The sequence below is a fragment of the Falco biarmicus genome, chromosome 10, assembly GCF_023638135.1.
Source record: "Falco biarmicus isolate bFalBia1 chromosome 10, bFalBia1.pri, whole genome shotgun sequence".
Lineage (NCBI taxonomy): Eukaryota > Metazoa > Chordata > Aves > Falconiformes > Falconidae > Falco > Falco biarmicus.
The window spans coordinates 25,904,105-25,918,800 of NC_079297.1; the positions used below are offsets into that span (position 1 = coordinate 25,904,105).

A 14,696-nucleotide genomic window follows, 5' to 3' on the forward strand; every position below is an offset into this window, starting at 1 on the left:
TTACATGATAGTCTTCAGCTCTGACTGCTGCTTTGTAAATCCTGTAACTTTCTGTTGCAAGTTAGGAAATTCCTCCAGCTGGAGCAGGCAGTTCCCAGAAACGCAGCTGTCCTAAAAGCAAGAAAACCCTCCAGGCTAGCCGTCTAGCGGCTGAGGGTGAAACAGCTCTCCTGCTCTAAATATAGGTCTTTGTTGGGCTGGAGTACTTGCTGTACAGTAGATAAAAACCCTTTTATTTGCCTTTACAATGCACCTTTACTGTGCAGCTAGACCGATAACTTAACCTAAAAACCTCAGCGATGCTGTTAAAAATGTCAGAGACCTTCCTGGGAGGAAACATTAAGCAGAAGTGATTCTTGTACCAGTAGAGCACGTGCACGAGGACACGCCATTTCCCAAGAAACTCCAGAGCAAGATTTTTTCTGGGCAGTGAGGTTACTTTTTTTTTTTTTTTAGTTATGTTTTTCAACATTTCATTCAAATGAATGGGAGTTCTGGGGCATGACTCAGATGAGAATGAGCCATAAAAAGAAACAGTCTGAGAATAAATACGGTTGTATTTCTCTCCTGCACCTCCATACTAAACTGTCTCAGTATCCTGTGTTTTTTATAATCCTCTTGCACCAAAAAGGGCTTTTTTGATGCTGGGGAAGGGCAACTAGTTTTATATTAGATTTATCTAGTCATTCAAGCCAGGTTGATCAGTCAGGTCTTTCCATTACTGCTCAGCCCATTTTTGCAGATTAAGATCTTGGTTCTGCCAGAGTTCATCAGAACATAACTAGCCTGTTTCACACACACAAAAAAAGCAGTGATGCTATTAAATTATATTTATACCTACAGGATATGCATTTAGTCATCAGGAATAGAAAAGCCCTGCCTGGGACTATACTTTCTCACTCAAGATTTTCAGTGCCTTTAAACATCTGTCTTTTAAAACCTTATCTGTGGCTTGCAGCCTCTCCAGGGCAGAGTCTTCCTGCTACTCAGTGTTCTTACAACACCTAGCACAAGATTTGGCCGTGTTATGTGTCTTCTAGAAGAACGCCATCTTTCAGACCATCCTCACTGCCAAAGCTAACTTTTTTAGCAGCAGAAGCTGGCATTTGTGTTTGGATTGCTATCTATACAGAAAACCGCACTTATTTATTTGATGTTCTGGCCTACTTCCAGTGGCCGTGCTGGTCTTGGTTCCCTCATCACCATCATTTAACAGCCTTACTGTGCTGGTGGAACCACACCTGCTCATTGGTGCAGAGACTGCCAAACCCAGCACTTAAACTAGGCTTCATCATGCTGCTATTTGAAACCATGGACGTTCTGCCAGCTTTTTTTATGGGAATCAACACAGGCTGTACTGACAATGTGAAAGTTTGCAAAGCTTCGTACCAGCAGAGAAGAACATAATCCTTGTATGTTTTGTCTTTCCCTCATTTGAATCATATTCTAGCCAACCCTGCTCTTTCCTGTATTACAAGCAGTCTTTCATGAAAAAAGAAAATAAAAGTTTTGGGGTGGTTTTTTCCCTGTTTTTTCTTTTGGTGTCTCTTCCTGTGCTTTGCATTGGTAACTTGCAGGAAGAGAAACTGCTTTGGTAGAAGTTTTTCAAAAATTCACTTTGTAGCAAGTCTGTCAGGGCATCTCACTAGTGGAACTAACTTAGGACCAGTGCATTAAGAGCACACCCATTCCTGCCTGCCAGGCTCATCTTCCTTTCAGCCTGTTCTGGCAGTTTCCCTTCGTGCCTCGCCGGATGATGCCGGCAGCCCTGGTAAGTCTCCCCTGAGCACCAAGAGCTGCTCTGCTCCTCTGCTAAGCAGCCGGGGCTCAGAGCACTCCCCGAGGCTATTGGCCTACCACTGTCCTCTGGGTTTATCTCAGCTCTACCCCCGGTTTTGTCACTGTATCCTTCAATCCCCTCTCTCCCCATAAAAGTGTCTAGCTGTCTCTTAAACTCACTTTACCATTTGCTTCTTTGACCTCACTTGGCAACTTATCCTTGTGTTTATTATTTGAGGTGGAATAGTTCTGGCTACATTCCTGGTTTTACTCTTAATTGTCTAATTTTTAGAATGGTGTCAGTGGGGTTGGGATTTGGGTTCGGGCTTTTTTTAACTCATCGCTCTTGTGACCAGGTCTTCTCTTTCATTAGGCTCCTTTGTGTCATCAGGACTTCCAATAACTACAAGAATTCTAATGAATCTTTTATTGGATCTACCCAAATATTGCAGCTGGGCTTTCTTGTCCATTAGTGCCATTCTGAACTACATACACTGCTTTTAATTACTTTTTTGTTAATTGGGGAAGGGGGGGAAGGAGGATTTTCCCCAAGCAACAAAGAGTTCCCTAACTAAAAAGCTGAGTGATTCTCCCTGCCTGTACCAGCCCCAGTGGGAAGGTACAAACAGGGCTCAAGCAGGACCGAGCAGCAGAACTTGTTCACGCCCTCTGGCAGCATACCTGTGCCTGCTGGTGGCCTTTGTGTACCCACCTCCTGCTCAGTTCAGGCAGCCCCGAGGTGTGTGGCTGTGGGTGCCTCCCTGGAGCCTCTCGATCCACTCCAGAGCCTTGTCGGGCTTTTGGACAAGGTGCTGGGAGCAGTTTGCTTACCATATTGGATTTGCTGTCAGGTCAAAATGATGACAGGAAAAGACTGTGCATGACAGGGTTTTCCAGTGCCTGTCGCCTAGGGAAAGGGAAGGAGGAAGAAACACTGGTTTAAGGCACCTACCTGCATCTTCAGGAACTGTTCCCGGTTGCTGTAAGGTTGGTTGGTGGAGCAGTGAAAAGAGTCCTACTGACATCCTGAAACAGATAGGCCTGGCTGGAGTGGCTTCTAAAATGAACAACTCCCCTAACCCACCAAGGAAAAAGAAGGAAAGCGCTACTTCTTTGCAAGTCCCCCCTTCCCTTCCAGGAATCGGCACCTGTCTGAAGGACGGACTCGCCTTCAGGTCGGTTGCCTAATTGCAGCAAGTTAATGCCTTCCCTGTTTGTTCAGTACAGTCCGTATCCTTAAAGAACATGATGTGCACCAGAAGCAGACCATGTGGTTACAATTCAGGCACGTTAGCTCTCGTGTTTTCCCAGAGTAGAAGGGACCCTTTGCTGGATTCACCTACCTTGAAAAAACTGGTGCAAGTGAATTCTTGAATCCCAGCTGATACCATCGAAGAAGAGATCACTTTCCCTTTCCTGCCCAACATATCTTGTACATCATGAAGCGACAAGAAAAACTGGAAGTGTTGTCTCTATAACGAACATGCTCTATTCTGGGGTGCTATAGAAGCTACAGGACAGGAATGGTGTGCCAATCACAGTAAGACATTAACCATCAGCCAAAACAACTGGTCACTATTTTCAGTTGAAGAACAGAGGGCAGAGGCATGAAAGATTTGCTCAATTAATTGTGGGACTGAAAATTTTCCAGAGAGCTAAGGATACTTGTAAGATATAATAGAGTGCAGCCCCCTCATCCTTCATATGGAGGTCAGGCTCACAGAGACTTGGCCTGCTGCACAGTTTCTGCTTGCTGAAAAATGAGGAATATGCTGCATGCTGCAAGAACCAGTGTCTGGGGGCTGCTTCTAAGAAATTCATGTAGGAAAGCACTTCAGTAAAGGTGGCTTACGTTACTGATAGAATCCTGAAAACAAGGAAATGAAAGGGAGAGACATAAAATGCCTCTCATGACAAAGACTGTAAAATAACTGGGAATAAAAATTTTAAAACAACTTGTACACATTTACCATTGTCCTCACTGTACTCGGCAGGTTGGAGGTTGCAATGATCATCAAAATCAAACAGTGGAGTAGCAGTAAGTACTTCCGTTGAAGAAGTGGCAACAGCAAAAACAAAAGGACATGCTCTGTCACTCATCAACCCACGCTTCATTTTTTGCAGCCATCCATCATTATTGTTTGGTATGCAATTCGCTAAGCAGCAAAACCATGGCTGTAGTTATTTACAGCTTACTGGAAGTCTGGCCTGCGCTGCAGTAGAGGTTTGGTTGTATTTCACAAAAGATAGTTTTATTTATGTTTGACTAATGCAGGCACAACTGGAGGCTGAGTTTTCTTTTTTTGGCTTTTAGTGTAAACACTCATGGCAGCGCTCTATTTTGGGTGCAGGCTGAAAACCAGATTGTTTTGTAGTTGCAGAAGACTGCTGGGTAAATCAGAGGACATCGTTATTGCGACTGAACTTTTCTCTCAAGAAAGCAAGGAGGAGTTGCTTTAGTTTTTAATTCTGTGCAGTTTTAGGTACACCATTCACTCCAAATATTTGATGTTTGCCACACTTGTTATGAGTTTCTCCAGAGAGATGCTGGCTTTTGGCAGCAAAAGATAAAGTTGACTGATACAAATGAGTCACAGTACCCCAACAGTAATTAACAGTGATGCAATACCCATGCGAAAAAGAGGACTTGAAGAATTAACTGTTGAGTTTTCTTGACGATGCAGCTGCACTTTAAGAGAGAAAGCTCAACCCATCATAGAACTCCATTGTGTACATTAGAGAAAAAGCTTGGCAAGATACATTAAAGATTTTTGCTAAAGAGATACAAATATTTTGCAAGGTCAAAGGGTGTTGAGGCAGGCTGTACTTACTTCCAAAGAAAAGTAGGCAGTATGACAAAGAAACAGTAATTTTTTTTTATCTTCATTTTCACACTTCATCATCTAAGAAAGACTGTCTTTTTCAACCTGCTGAACTGATTTAAGCCACCCCAACTCTGAGTTAACTTTTACTTAAAAGTCAGTCTATGACATCCTAATCTAAGAAGTTATTTGTGCTTATGGTTTCAGCACAATTCTACAGAAGGCCAGTACTGCAATTTATAAACTGGATTTTACTGTTCTGTAAAATTCTTACACAAATCTTACAGGTCAAAAGAAAAGGAAGAGTTTGGTAAGAAGACGGATGATTGAAGCAACTGCTTTATAGCACAATATGAAACTTGACACTGTTTGCTGCTGCCAGTATGATTCCCAAGTGAGATGGATAAATTGTGGTCAAGACCTGGACAGGTTAACTAGTGGTCATCAGTGCTGGTGGTACCTTTATATACAAAAAAAAAAAAAAAAATGGATACTATTGGACAGGGCATTTGAAATTTAATACCAGACATGAAACAAGACATCTGTTGGACTCTCATTTGTTTCTCTTTGAATGGGCTTTAATTGAAAGCTCAGTGAAAAATGCAGGTTACATTCTTAGTGTTATCAATAGCTTGTAACAGCAACAACATCAGAACAGTGATGCATCTAATATTTATACACTTTCTAATTTTAGATGTCTAAGAGCAATACATTATCAGATATATATATACACACAATCTCAAGCAATTAAAAGTAAATAATAAACCCCTCCTCCCAAAACCCTGAAACAATATATTTCCTTACACTAATAATGTCTTCTTCACATATACTTGACAAAGAGTCTTTTTAAGTTACTTATCTTAAGAGTAATCTGTTAATGGAGATCCTGGACCAGCCCCATTAAAAGTTCAGTTTTAAGTTTATACAGCTTGCTAGCCACATAACCAGTGTGGCTTTACATTGTAAACAAATCCCAAATGTCTACAATGATTGGAATTAGTTTTGTGTAAAGGAGATCTATGCATCTCATGATAGAATAAATTTAATCCAATACATTAAAAAGAAAGAGAAAAAAGGAGAGAGTTAATTGACAAACAAAACAGTCTTGGGAGATCAATTATGCGATTATTTAAAAAAAACAAGTTAACTTAATGGTAAGATTCTTCTTTTCTGTACAGAAGCTCTGGTTCATCTACGTTTAGCTGCTCTAGAAATATGTCCTTTAAAAAAAGGTTTGATTTGTGAAATTCAAAAGCAGATCTTCCAACTTTAAGAGCTTGCCCTTTGGCAGTACAAGTACAAAGTTTACCAAAAGTATCTCAGGTGATTGTTCCATCTCGTTTGGTGAGGACAGCTGTAGTAGCATTCGGAAACCTCCACACATGTACAGATGAAGTAAGCGTAAAGCTTACCTTCAACAGGGAGGAATCACTCTCATCCACTGCAGGGCTTAAAAAGGTACAACAATGTGTACCTAGAAAAGTTCAAGTGAAAATAAAACCAGAAAACTGTAGGCAGATGTGAAGGTAAGCATAGTTTATAATAATCTTGACTGTGGCAATCTTGCTTACTTTTTAACTTACTTTTACTTTAAAAAAAAAAAAAAGTTTTTTTTTAAAAAACCTATTACTTACTTTAAAATTACAAATTAAAATCCCTTGAACTTATTGAATAGGAACTTGTGTAAGTCCAAATGGAAGACAAGGCTGAGCAGAATCCTACAGTTTAGTTAACTTGTGTCAAATGGGATGCGAAGACAGCTGCAGCTTTCTGACAGAGGTGATCGAAGAAGGCTGATAAAGTTTGCAGTAGCTCTTAATGTCCCATCTGGTTTATTCCCTTGTTTGAACTGTCTAAAGGGCCAACTGCAGTTTAGTCATGTTCCTCTGGTGCATGTTGTGATGACGAACTAATTCATCAGACCTGGCAAATTTTTTTTGACAGCTGGGCCACCGGCAACTGAAAGGCTTTTCACCTGTTAACAAAACACCCTGTTATTAACTGGGTATACAGCTTGCCTGAGACACTTATTTGTCTTCTCTCTGCAGGGCTGTGAGGAGCTAGGCAGAGCCCCTGCCAGGAGGAGAGGCATCCCAGCCTGTCCTGAGAGGGTGTGGGAGTGCCCTCAGTTGCTGCTCACATCAGCGCTCGGTGCTTTCCTGCATCTCCCTCAGCTGATCTTTAACAACAGCTTTTTCAGATGACGTAGAACATTTTGCAGCGGTTCATTCCTGAAGACAGGCCCCTACTGAACACCATGGCGCCATGTCTATTCTGCTCTCGGCTCTCGAACGAACTAGTTTAAAAGTCACTCTGGCATTTGCACAAGCTTCAGTCACACCTTGGACTGCGGTGCAGACATACTCTTAGTCACTGTGGAAATTGTCAGTGACTATTTAGAGCTTGACCTCAAGTCAAGGAGAATTTTTCCAGCTAGTTCAATGAATTTGGGCTGAAGTTCTTTGAAACTGGTGAGTGTAAGTGAATATGGTAGAAGCAAAAGGGTTCAGCATGAAGTCTGCTGAGTCAGACTGAAAGTTTCCCACTACTGTCTAAATAAAGTAGACTCACATCTATGGGAGATGTTAAAGGCTTAAAATATTCAGTATTTCTCTAACATTCCCGTGGGCATGATATTCGCTAAAAATGACCCCAAGCAAAGCACACTCAATTTTAACAAGAAATGACACAGCTTCTTACAATTTAACCTGGTCTCTTGATTTTCTACACTGTTTAAGTGGAATTTCAGGCCGTGTGTCTGATGCCATAGGAATGCTGATGGAATACCTCAGAGCAGTACCCAGTGACCCATGTTTCTTTTAAAACTGCATTTTCTTTATTTTCCCCCAAAATAAACACTATATTTTAAAGTAGGTTCAGCGCTGGGACTGGGCTTTTCAGTGCTGTCTGTACACCTTGTACTCTCCAACTCAAGACACACTGGGGTGGCACAACCTCACCCAGACATCTTCTCCTCTTCTTTGCCTCACACTTTGTGGATTTCACAAACATCCAAATTCAGGCAAAGGGGGATCTGGAATTGGCATAAATATGTATTTCTGTTTGCAAAATCCCATGCAATATATTTGGTGGCATACGGTGGGGTGTTAAAATCTACTTTATCCACTTAACATACATGCTGGCAAAAGCATCAACCATCTCACATGAGTGCATAAAACAGTATGGGACAACACTGGTCTGGTCAGAGCTACTGATAAAAATCACAGATCGTATGAAGTGGTCTTCTTCCATCTCAGCAGCATTAGCAAAATCATCCTGTGAATTGATGTGAGTTATCTATAATGGCCAGTTTTTCACTGAACTACCACAGTAAAAGAGGCACAGTTTTGCTGTTTCACAAGCAGTTCTGGTTGTCCTCTCACAACAGGGGACAGAATCTCTGAGCTCTGTGCTGGGCACAAACTATTCTGTACAGCTTCCCTGTACAGGTATCAGAAATCACACTTCGTCGCTAAAAATTTATATAGATGTATGAAGTTTTCCTTTGATTAATTTTTTTGCATTCTACAGCAAAGATTGCTGTCACGGTAGGATTGCTTGTGGAGACAAAAAAAATGAATTTGTTGCTTAACAAATAGTTTGGCAGTTGACTTAAAATTAGGATGGAATTAGATGGAAGTCACGTGTGCTTTGCTTCATCAAGATTTAACATGGAGCGAGTTCACTTGAGCTAGGTGTTTTGTTGCAAAATTTAGAGGGTACCAGAAAGAAAGAGGAATGAAGCTAAAGGGCTAGATGGAGATGAAAAATCCCCACCCACCACTCACGCTCATTCCCCTCAGGACATGTGCATTTTACAGTCAAAGGCGCATGACACATCCAAAACCGCCGACAGGAGTATCATCACAGCAGCATGCAGCTGGGCTGCAGAGCTCGCGCAGAACCTGAGCCAGTGGCAGGCAGCAAGCCCACGCAAAGGTCTGTGCTAGGAGGTTATCGGTGCTCAAGTGAGGCTGCTTTCAGCAGTGAGTGCGCTGTGGGCTTGGATCACACGGAGCAAGGAAGAACTAGGAAAGGGAGATGAGTCTCACTAGAAAAGAGAGCCAGTTCTTCACTGGTTTAGCTATGCTGGGATAAAAAATTACTGCAATGAAACGTGATGGGGAATGTAGTTTATCTTGACTTGCTAGCATGCGACACCCACTTGCCTTTTTGTCTCTACCAGAACGTTACCTGTTGCTGATTACAAAAACAGCTTTATTCATGGCAATGTGCACAGATCCAGGCCCTGCAGCTCAGCATGAGGCTACGGGGAGGACCCAGAAACACTGCCATGCCCTTTACCATTTGCAGACTGCAAGTGTAGATATGGCCATGACTTGAAGTGTTTATTTGACTGGCTGACTTACTCTCAGGTAAGTCATTTCCTGTATTGAAATATCTTTTTTTATTTTTGAAAGCCTTAAGTATGGGGTTTTATGGTCCAGAAGAGAAAAAAGACTCCTTAGCAGGGAGAAAAAGATTTTCAGGATCCTCATCCACCTATACAGAGACTGAACTTAAAAGGTTAACACCAATACAGAAAACACTGTGACATCTAATGACATGTCAAAGTGCTTGGTAAACAATTATTTGGTAAAAATACTGCACACATAGTGGAAGGGAACAGAAAATGTCAGTTCACAGGAATAATTATAAAACTTAAAACTAAAATACAGAGGTTGCTGCAGTTGTTCCTTAATGGGGTTTACAATTACGTGAAGGCAGAGTAGGCTAAAATGGCCTCCTATTTTTCCCCCTGTATTTATACGAAACACTGTGGTTTCTACAAAAAGGTCCGTGAATATTTGAGTAAGCTTTTACTTTAGTATCTGTCAGTGTGAGTTTGCAAAAGGCACTCCTTTTATCTTCTGCAGAGATTACAGTACAAGCAGCAACAGCACGAGCTTTGCCATGCTATCCTGCATTAGGCTCAGCTGACACTTAGGAGAAGTATGAGTAGGCATGAATACTTTAGATTACAGACCTTCGGCTGAAGCTAGAATTAAAATTTCTATCTTGTAGGGTTTTTTCAGTTAAGACAGTGGATCAACTTGACATTTGTGGGCTGAAACCATGATGTTCATTTCACAATAGCTGTCAAAATACATTTTGCCAAGCTGAAATTCCTTTAAAAATGAAGAAAAAAAGCGTAGTTTCCAAAGTCACCTAAACCCTTTGTGAAAAGTGACTACAACACTTGGGAAACGCAGTCACACTGAAAAATCAGCACACTCTGAAATTCCTTCTGTTGTTCTGAATATTTAACTCTTGGCTAAGAGACTTTCTAATCATGTAATTTACAACAACATTGATTTAAACTTAAAACTTAAAAAATAATGAAATATAAATGTGAAGAAAAGTTTACGCACTTGTTTTACCTGTATGAGTCCTGGTATGAGTCTTCAGATGATCAGATCTGGAGAACTTTCTCTGACAGGTTTTACACTGGAAGGGCTTCACACCTGCAAAGACAAAAGAAGGCTATTCTTATATCCCAACACCTTTTGGAAGGGTGAATAAAATCAGCTATTTCTGAATTTTCAAAAGCCTGCATTTTTTGGTAATAGTTACTGTAACTGCTTCTCCCAGCTTCATGCCTACACGATACAGAAAGTCATTAATCAGGCTGCCATCCCTCTGTAACCTCCTCTTCTGAAGTCTGGGTCTGAAGCATCCAAACAGCACCACCAGAAACAAACACCCACGTACGCTGCTGGGCTAAGGAAGATCTGCAGACTTTGTTAATTCTCGTCCCGTGGCTTGGCCCTATTGGCATCACGTATGTGCAAACATGACACAAGAAGAACTGAGGCGCAGAGGTATATTTTTATATTCTCTCAATAGGCTTAACTTACTTCACACTTCTACTATTTATGTTACACACTACACCTAAGTCTTGGGGATTGCTTAACACAGATATATATGTTCTAGCATGCAGCGGCTAAAAATGTATCATCCCACCAGCTTTCAGAGATGCTGCCTACATCTTTCAAAAACACCATTTTGAGTGGGACAGAGCATCTTTAGCAGGAGAAGTAGTAGGCAGAAACCCACCACAGAACAGTGAGTAAACCCGCTGCCAGGCCACTCCCTGAGAGATAGGAGACCCAAACACAATTTCTCGCTGTAGCTCAGTCAGAGAAGTACCCTGAAGCCCTTTCTCATGTTCCATGCAGAGTGCCCTCATAGTTTCACTTCCAGCCAGGAGGCTGGAATCCTAACCATCTCCTCTTCTGCGACTTTGAGAAGGGCAGCTGTCAACATAATTTAGACCTCCAAGAACTCCTGAAATGCTGAAATGGGCTGCCTTGACATTTCCAGAAAATGGTGTGTGTGCAAAAAACAACTTGCTGAATTTGGACTGAACTCACAAGTAGTTTTGGCTGTCTCAGAACATTTCATCCAGTCAGTGATTCACTGAGGAAGACACACAAGCCTAGCTAGGAGCTGGACCCATTTGTAACTGCCGCTGCCCTCGCCGCTGTATGTGAACTGCTGTACACTCTCCAGGCTATTTGTGCAATTCAACCAGCCATACCTTTGATGTTTCCCTCTTTGCTGCTCCTAGAATCCTTCTTTAGTTGGCAGAATTCAAAAAAGGCTCAAATTTAAGCTTAAGCTTAAAAATTCAGCATAATTTGCTGAATTATGGTCTTAAGCATAACAGCTAGGGCGGCTTTCCCTTCTCCACTTCTGTTTTCCATGTGTAAGTGCACAGCAATTCCACCAGCCTTTCAGGTTATGCACATGCAGCATTCACCTATCAGCGCTGCCACATGAACAGTGGAAGTGTTTATCAGGTTACTCACTGACAACTTTTTCTTGCAGAACTGTTTGGTTTTTAAAAACACTATATTCCCTATATTGGGGAAACAGTATAAAGCAAACAGTTTCATTAAGAAAGCTGTTTCAAAAAGATGGTGGCAGGATGAAACTGTCACCTATACAACAAGAGTAGTGCTGAAACGTCAATTAAAAAAAAACCCAAATACAGTCCACTCCTCAAGCTAACTTCAAGAATTTGGCACTATGGGTATCATGTATGAACAGACGGAACACCAGAAAACCAGAAGTTCAGAAGTGTACTTTTCGGATCGCAATTCACATATAAAGCTGAACTCTAATGAGCAGAGATGTGATGTCAACAAACCTGTGTGTCGTCTTTGGTGCCGTTTGAGTTGGTCTGAACGAGAAAATCTCCGTTCACAGTCCTTAAAATCACACTGATAAGGTTTTTCACCTGTAAAGGACAAATAGTTTATCAGAAAATGTGGCTAAACGAAGGAACACATCAACTAGAATCAGAATGTGAAACGTTACGCTAAAAGACTTCTCTCCTGCCTAAAGCAGTCTGGTGTTACACCGGGATTCATATGCTATAAAGATGTACAACTGGGTTGGAATCAGAGAGGAAAGGCTGGCGTAATTCTACTGCACTGACACTGGTATTGAATCTGCTTATTCTAAAAAAACCAGCCCATTAGGTTAAAACTACAAAAAATTTCAGGTTCCATGAAATTTTTTTTTATTGCCTTCTGCTGGAAAAGAATGGAAATCTCTTGTTTTATATTTCTCAAAAAAAACCCCACCTCTAATATATAAAGCCTTTTCCACCAGTTTCAGTAATGTATAATTTGTACAAGGGAACAACTTACAGTTTGCTTTAATTGGATCTGAAGCAAAAATGAAACCAATGACATCCATGTAGGTGGTAATTTTAACCACACTAAATGAATTAAAAGAAAATTAAGAGCAAAATTCAACAACAGAAAAACACATTCTTCCCCAAAATGCAAACGATGTTCCTTCCATAAAGCACCATCAAATAGAATTTCTCGTGTAGCTGCACACCTCTCGCAGGTAAACATAAACATAATAAATATATTATGTAAATATAAACTCTCCCTCCACCTCCCATACAGTTCAGCAGAGGCCCTCTGGATGGGTTTTCTCTGGGATGAAAAGTGAGATCCTGACTTTTTAAAAAACAAGCTAGCATCTCAAATGATCCTGGGTTTCAATGTAAGGGACTTCATCAACCACATAAACATTCAAGAAGCAATGCAGCAATCAAGGAGCCTGAGGAAAGAGGGAAACACTGCTCATGTAGCAAACCACAGAGCTGGTAAAATCTGGCCAGCACAAAAAGCCCTAATCTTTATGCTGTTACAGGAGGAGCTGTATGATCTTTCAGATCTGATTCACATCTAGTGTAAGGCCCCTTTCCACAACACTGGAATCCTGCACGTGCCCCAGATGTGATTACATTTATACCTGCAAAAAGTCTGTTTATGGTGCCACAGCCCTGCACAGAGGCCTCTCAGCACAAGAAGAAATGAAACATCTCTCACTGCAAAGCTGGGAAAATCCTGGGGTTTATCTGGAAGGTACAAACAAGGCCAGCTGGGCCCTGCTTTGTCTGTGGTAGAAAGCCGAGATGTAAAACAAAGGTCCAGTAGGAAGGACCTAAAGAAGAGCATCAGCTGAAGTGAGCAATGAGTTTAATTTCTCTGGGTATATTTTTAAACACATACCACTTTCATAAGTCTTCACTGCAAGTGCCTGCATTTCTCATTTTACTATGACGAAAAAGTGATTCTGAGATACCAGTGCAAACTACCTCAGTTTCCAGCAGAAGGATTCTGATTGAGGTAGCACCATATAAGTAGCATATTAAGAAGAGTGTTCCAAATCCATACTGCTGTGGGTCAGATCAAAATTTCACAAAAGCAACTAAATCTGCGAGAACCAGTTAACTTCCTGTGACAGTCACCCAAAGGAGTTTACAGATTCTCAAACCTAGGTGTGGACAATTTCCACGTCTGCCGTGCTTAATTTATTAGCATAAGGGATTAAAGTTGCCACAGGTGTTTGAAATAGTTCCGTACACTTTGACCGCAAGGACTCCCTGGGGGGTGCCTGCTTTTCAGAAAACACTTACTTCCAAGGAATTCAGCCCTCTGGCAGATTTAAGAGGGGGAATGTCAGCAGAGCAGAATGCAGTGACAGGATGATTGTCTGCTAATTGCAATATAAACGCAGAAGATGGTTAAGGAGGTATTTGAATAAAACAGTATAGCAGGTCTGATGGCATGCACGTGAAAGTATTTAATTAAATACTTTGAAATACAATCTTGATCAAAGTAAGGACAAATTTAACCAATGCATCTATTAAAGGAATCAAACCAAGATGCTTACAGAGAAATACAATGACACTGCATAGAAAATAAGCAAACAGAGAAAAAGAGGCACAATATTTGGACAGAAAGTCTAATTTCCCTTTCCTTCTATATCTCCCATGCCAGTTAGTGCCACGCAAAATGCCTGCCCAAAGCCAACTGTCACATACCTGTTAATCCCCTTAAGTTCCATCGGAACAGAACGACAGAAATGTCCCTGATTAGAAAAAGTCTGTTAGCACCTCATTAAATCACTATACCAAGAGGGGTTAGAGCAATGTCTAGTTTCCCCAAGCCTATTAAAGCCTCCCCAGTAAAAGGCTAAAGTCTTTTAATGTCCAAAAACCATCCCATAATACTGTCACCTTCCTATGTGACCACATACAATTTCAAAACAAAACAGGAGATGAAGATGGAAGCTTCATCAGTCCTTCCCCCTGTGGCTTGGAGGCTTCCATGATTATTTACATTTCATTACTGAAAGAGGGCACATGGAAGAAAGGCTAAACTTAGTCCATAATGAAGTAGTCAAGATGAGAAGGGATAAAGCGAATAGCAGTTCTTTAATATTTAAGAAAATATTTAGAAAAAATAAAGCTCAACAATTGCAGAACAAGTATGAATCAGACTTTGCATGTATTGCAATAAATGTTTCTAATAAAATAAATCTATTTGCTCAAAAATAGTTAACTTAAACTAGAAGAAGCACACACATTTTCTCTGGATGAAACCTATTTGCCCAGAGGCATGGAAAAACAGATATTCCTACTGCTGTAGCATTGCACAAAATATTCATAATTATTGTATTTAATTAAGGAGTGCTGCAAGAGCAAAAGCGCACCGCTAACAAGAAAACATGAGGAGAGGAGGCAGATCTTGAATGAGAATCTGAAGGCTTGTCTATACTCCCTTC

The 14,696-nt window shown here is 41.0% G+C and overlaps 1 protein-coding gene across 5 annotated transcripts in view; it reads right to left on the bottom strand.

Annotated features, from left to right (window-relative positions):
• Positions 1–210: 210 nt before the first annotated feature.
• The window catches only part of WT1 (WT1 transcription factor), a 43,552-nt gene continuing 29,066 nt past the window's right edge, over positions 211–14,696 (bottom strand). For 3 of the 5 annotated variants that reach the window (XM_056354429.1, XM_056354427.1, XM_056354424.1), the window contains 3 exons: positions 11,755–11,844; positions 9,974–10,066; positions 5,158–6,576 (listed from right to left, as the gene is read on the bottom strand). In XM_056354429.1, coding sequence (XP_056210404.1) covers positions 6,455–6,576; positions 9,974–10,066; positions 11,755–11,844 — 305 coding nt within the window. In that variant the 3' untranslated portion in view covers positions 5,158–6,454. Of the gene's footprint in view, positions 5,062–5,157; positions 6,577–9,973; positions 10,067–11,754; positions 11,845–14,696 lie in introns of those variants that run through there. The other 2 variants (XM_056354425.1, XM_056354426.1) reach the window with 2 other exon arrangements.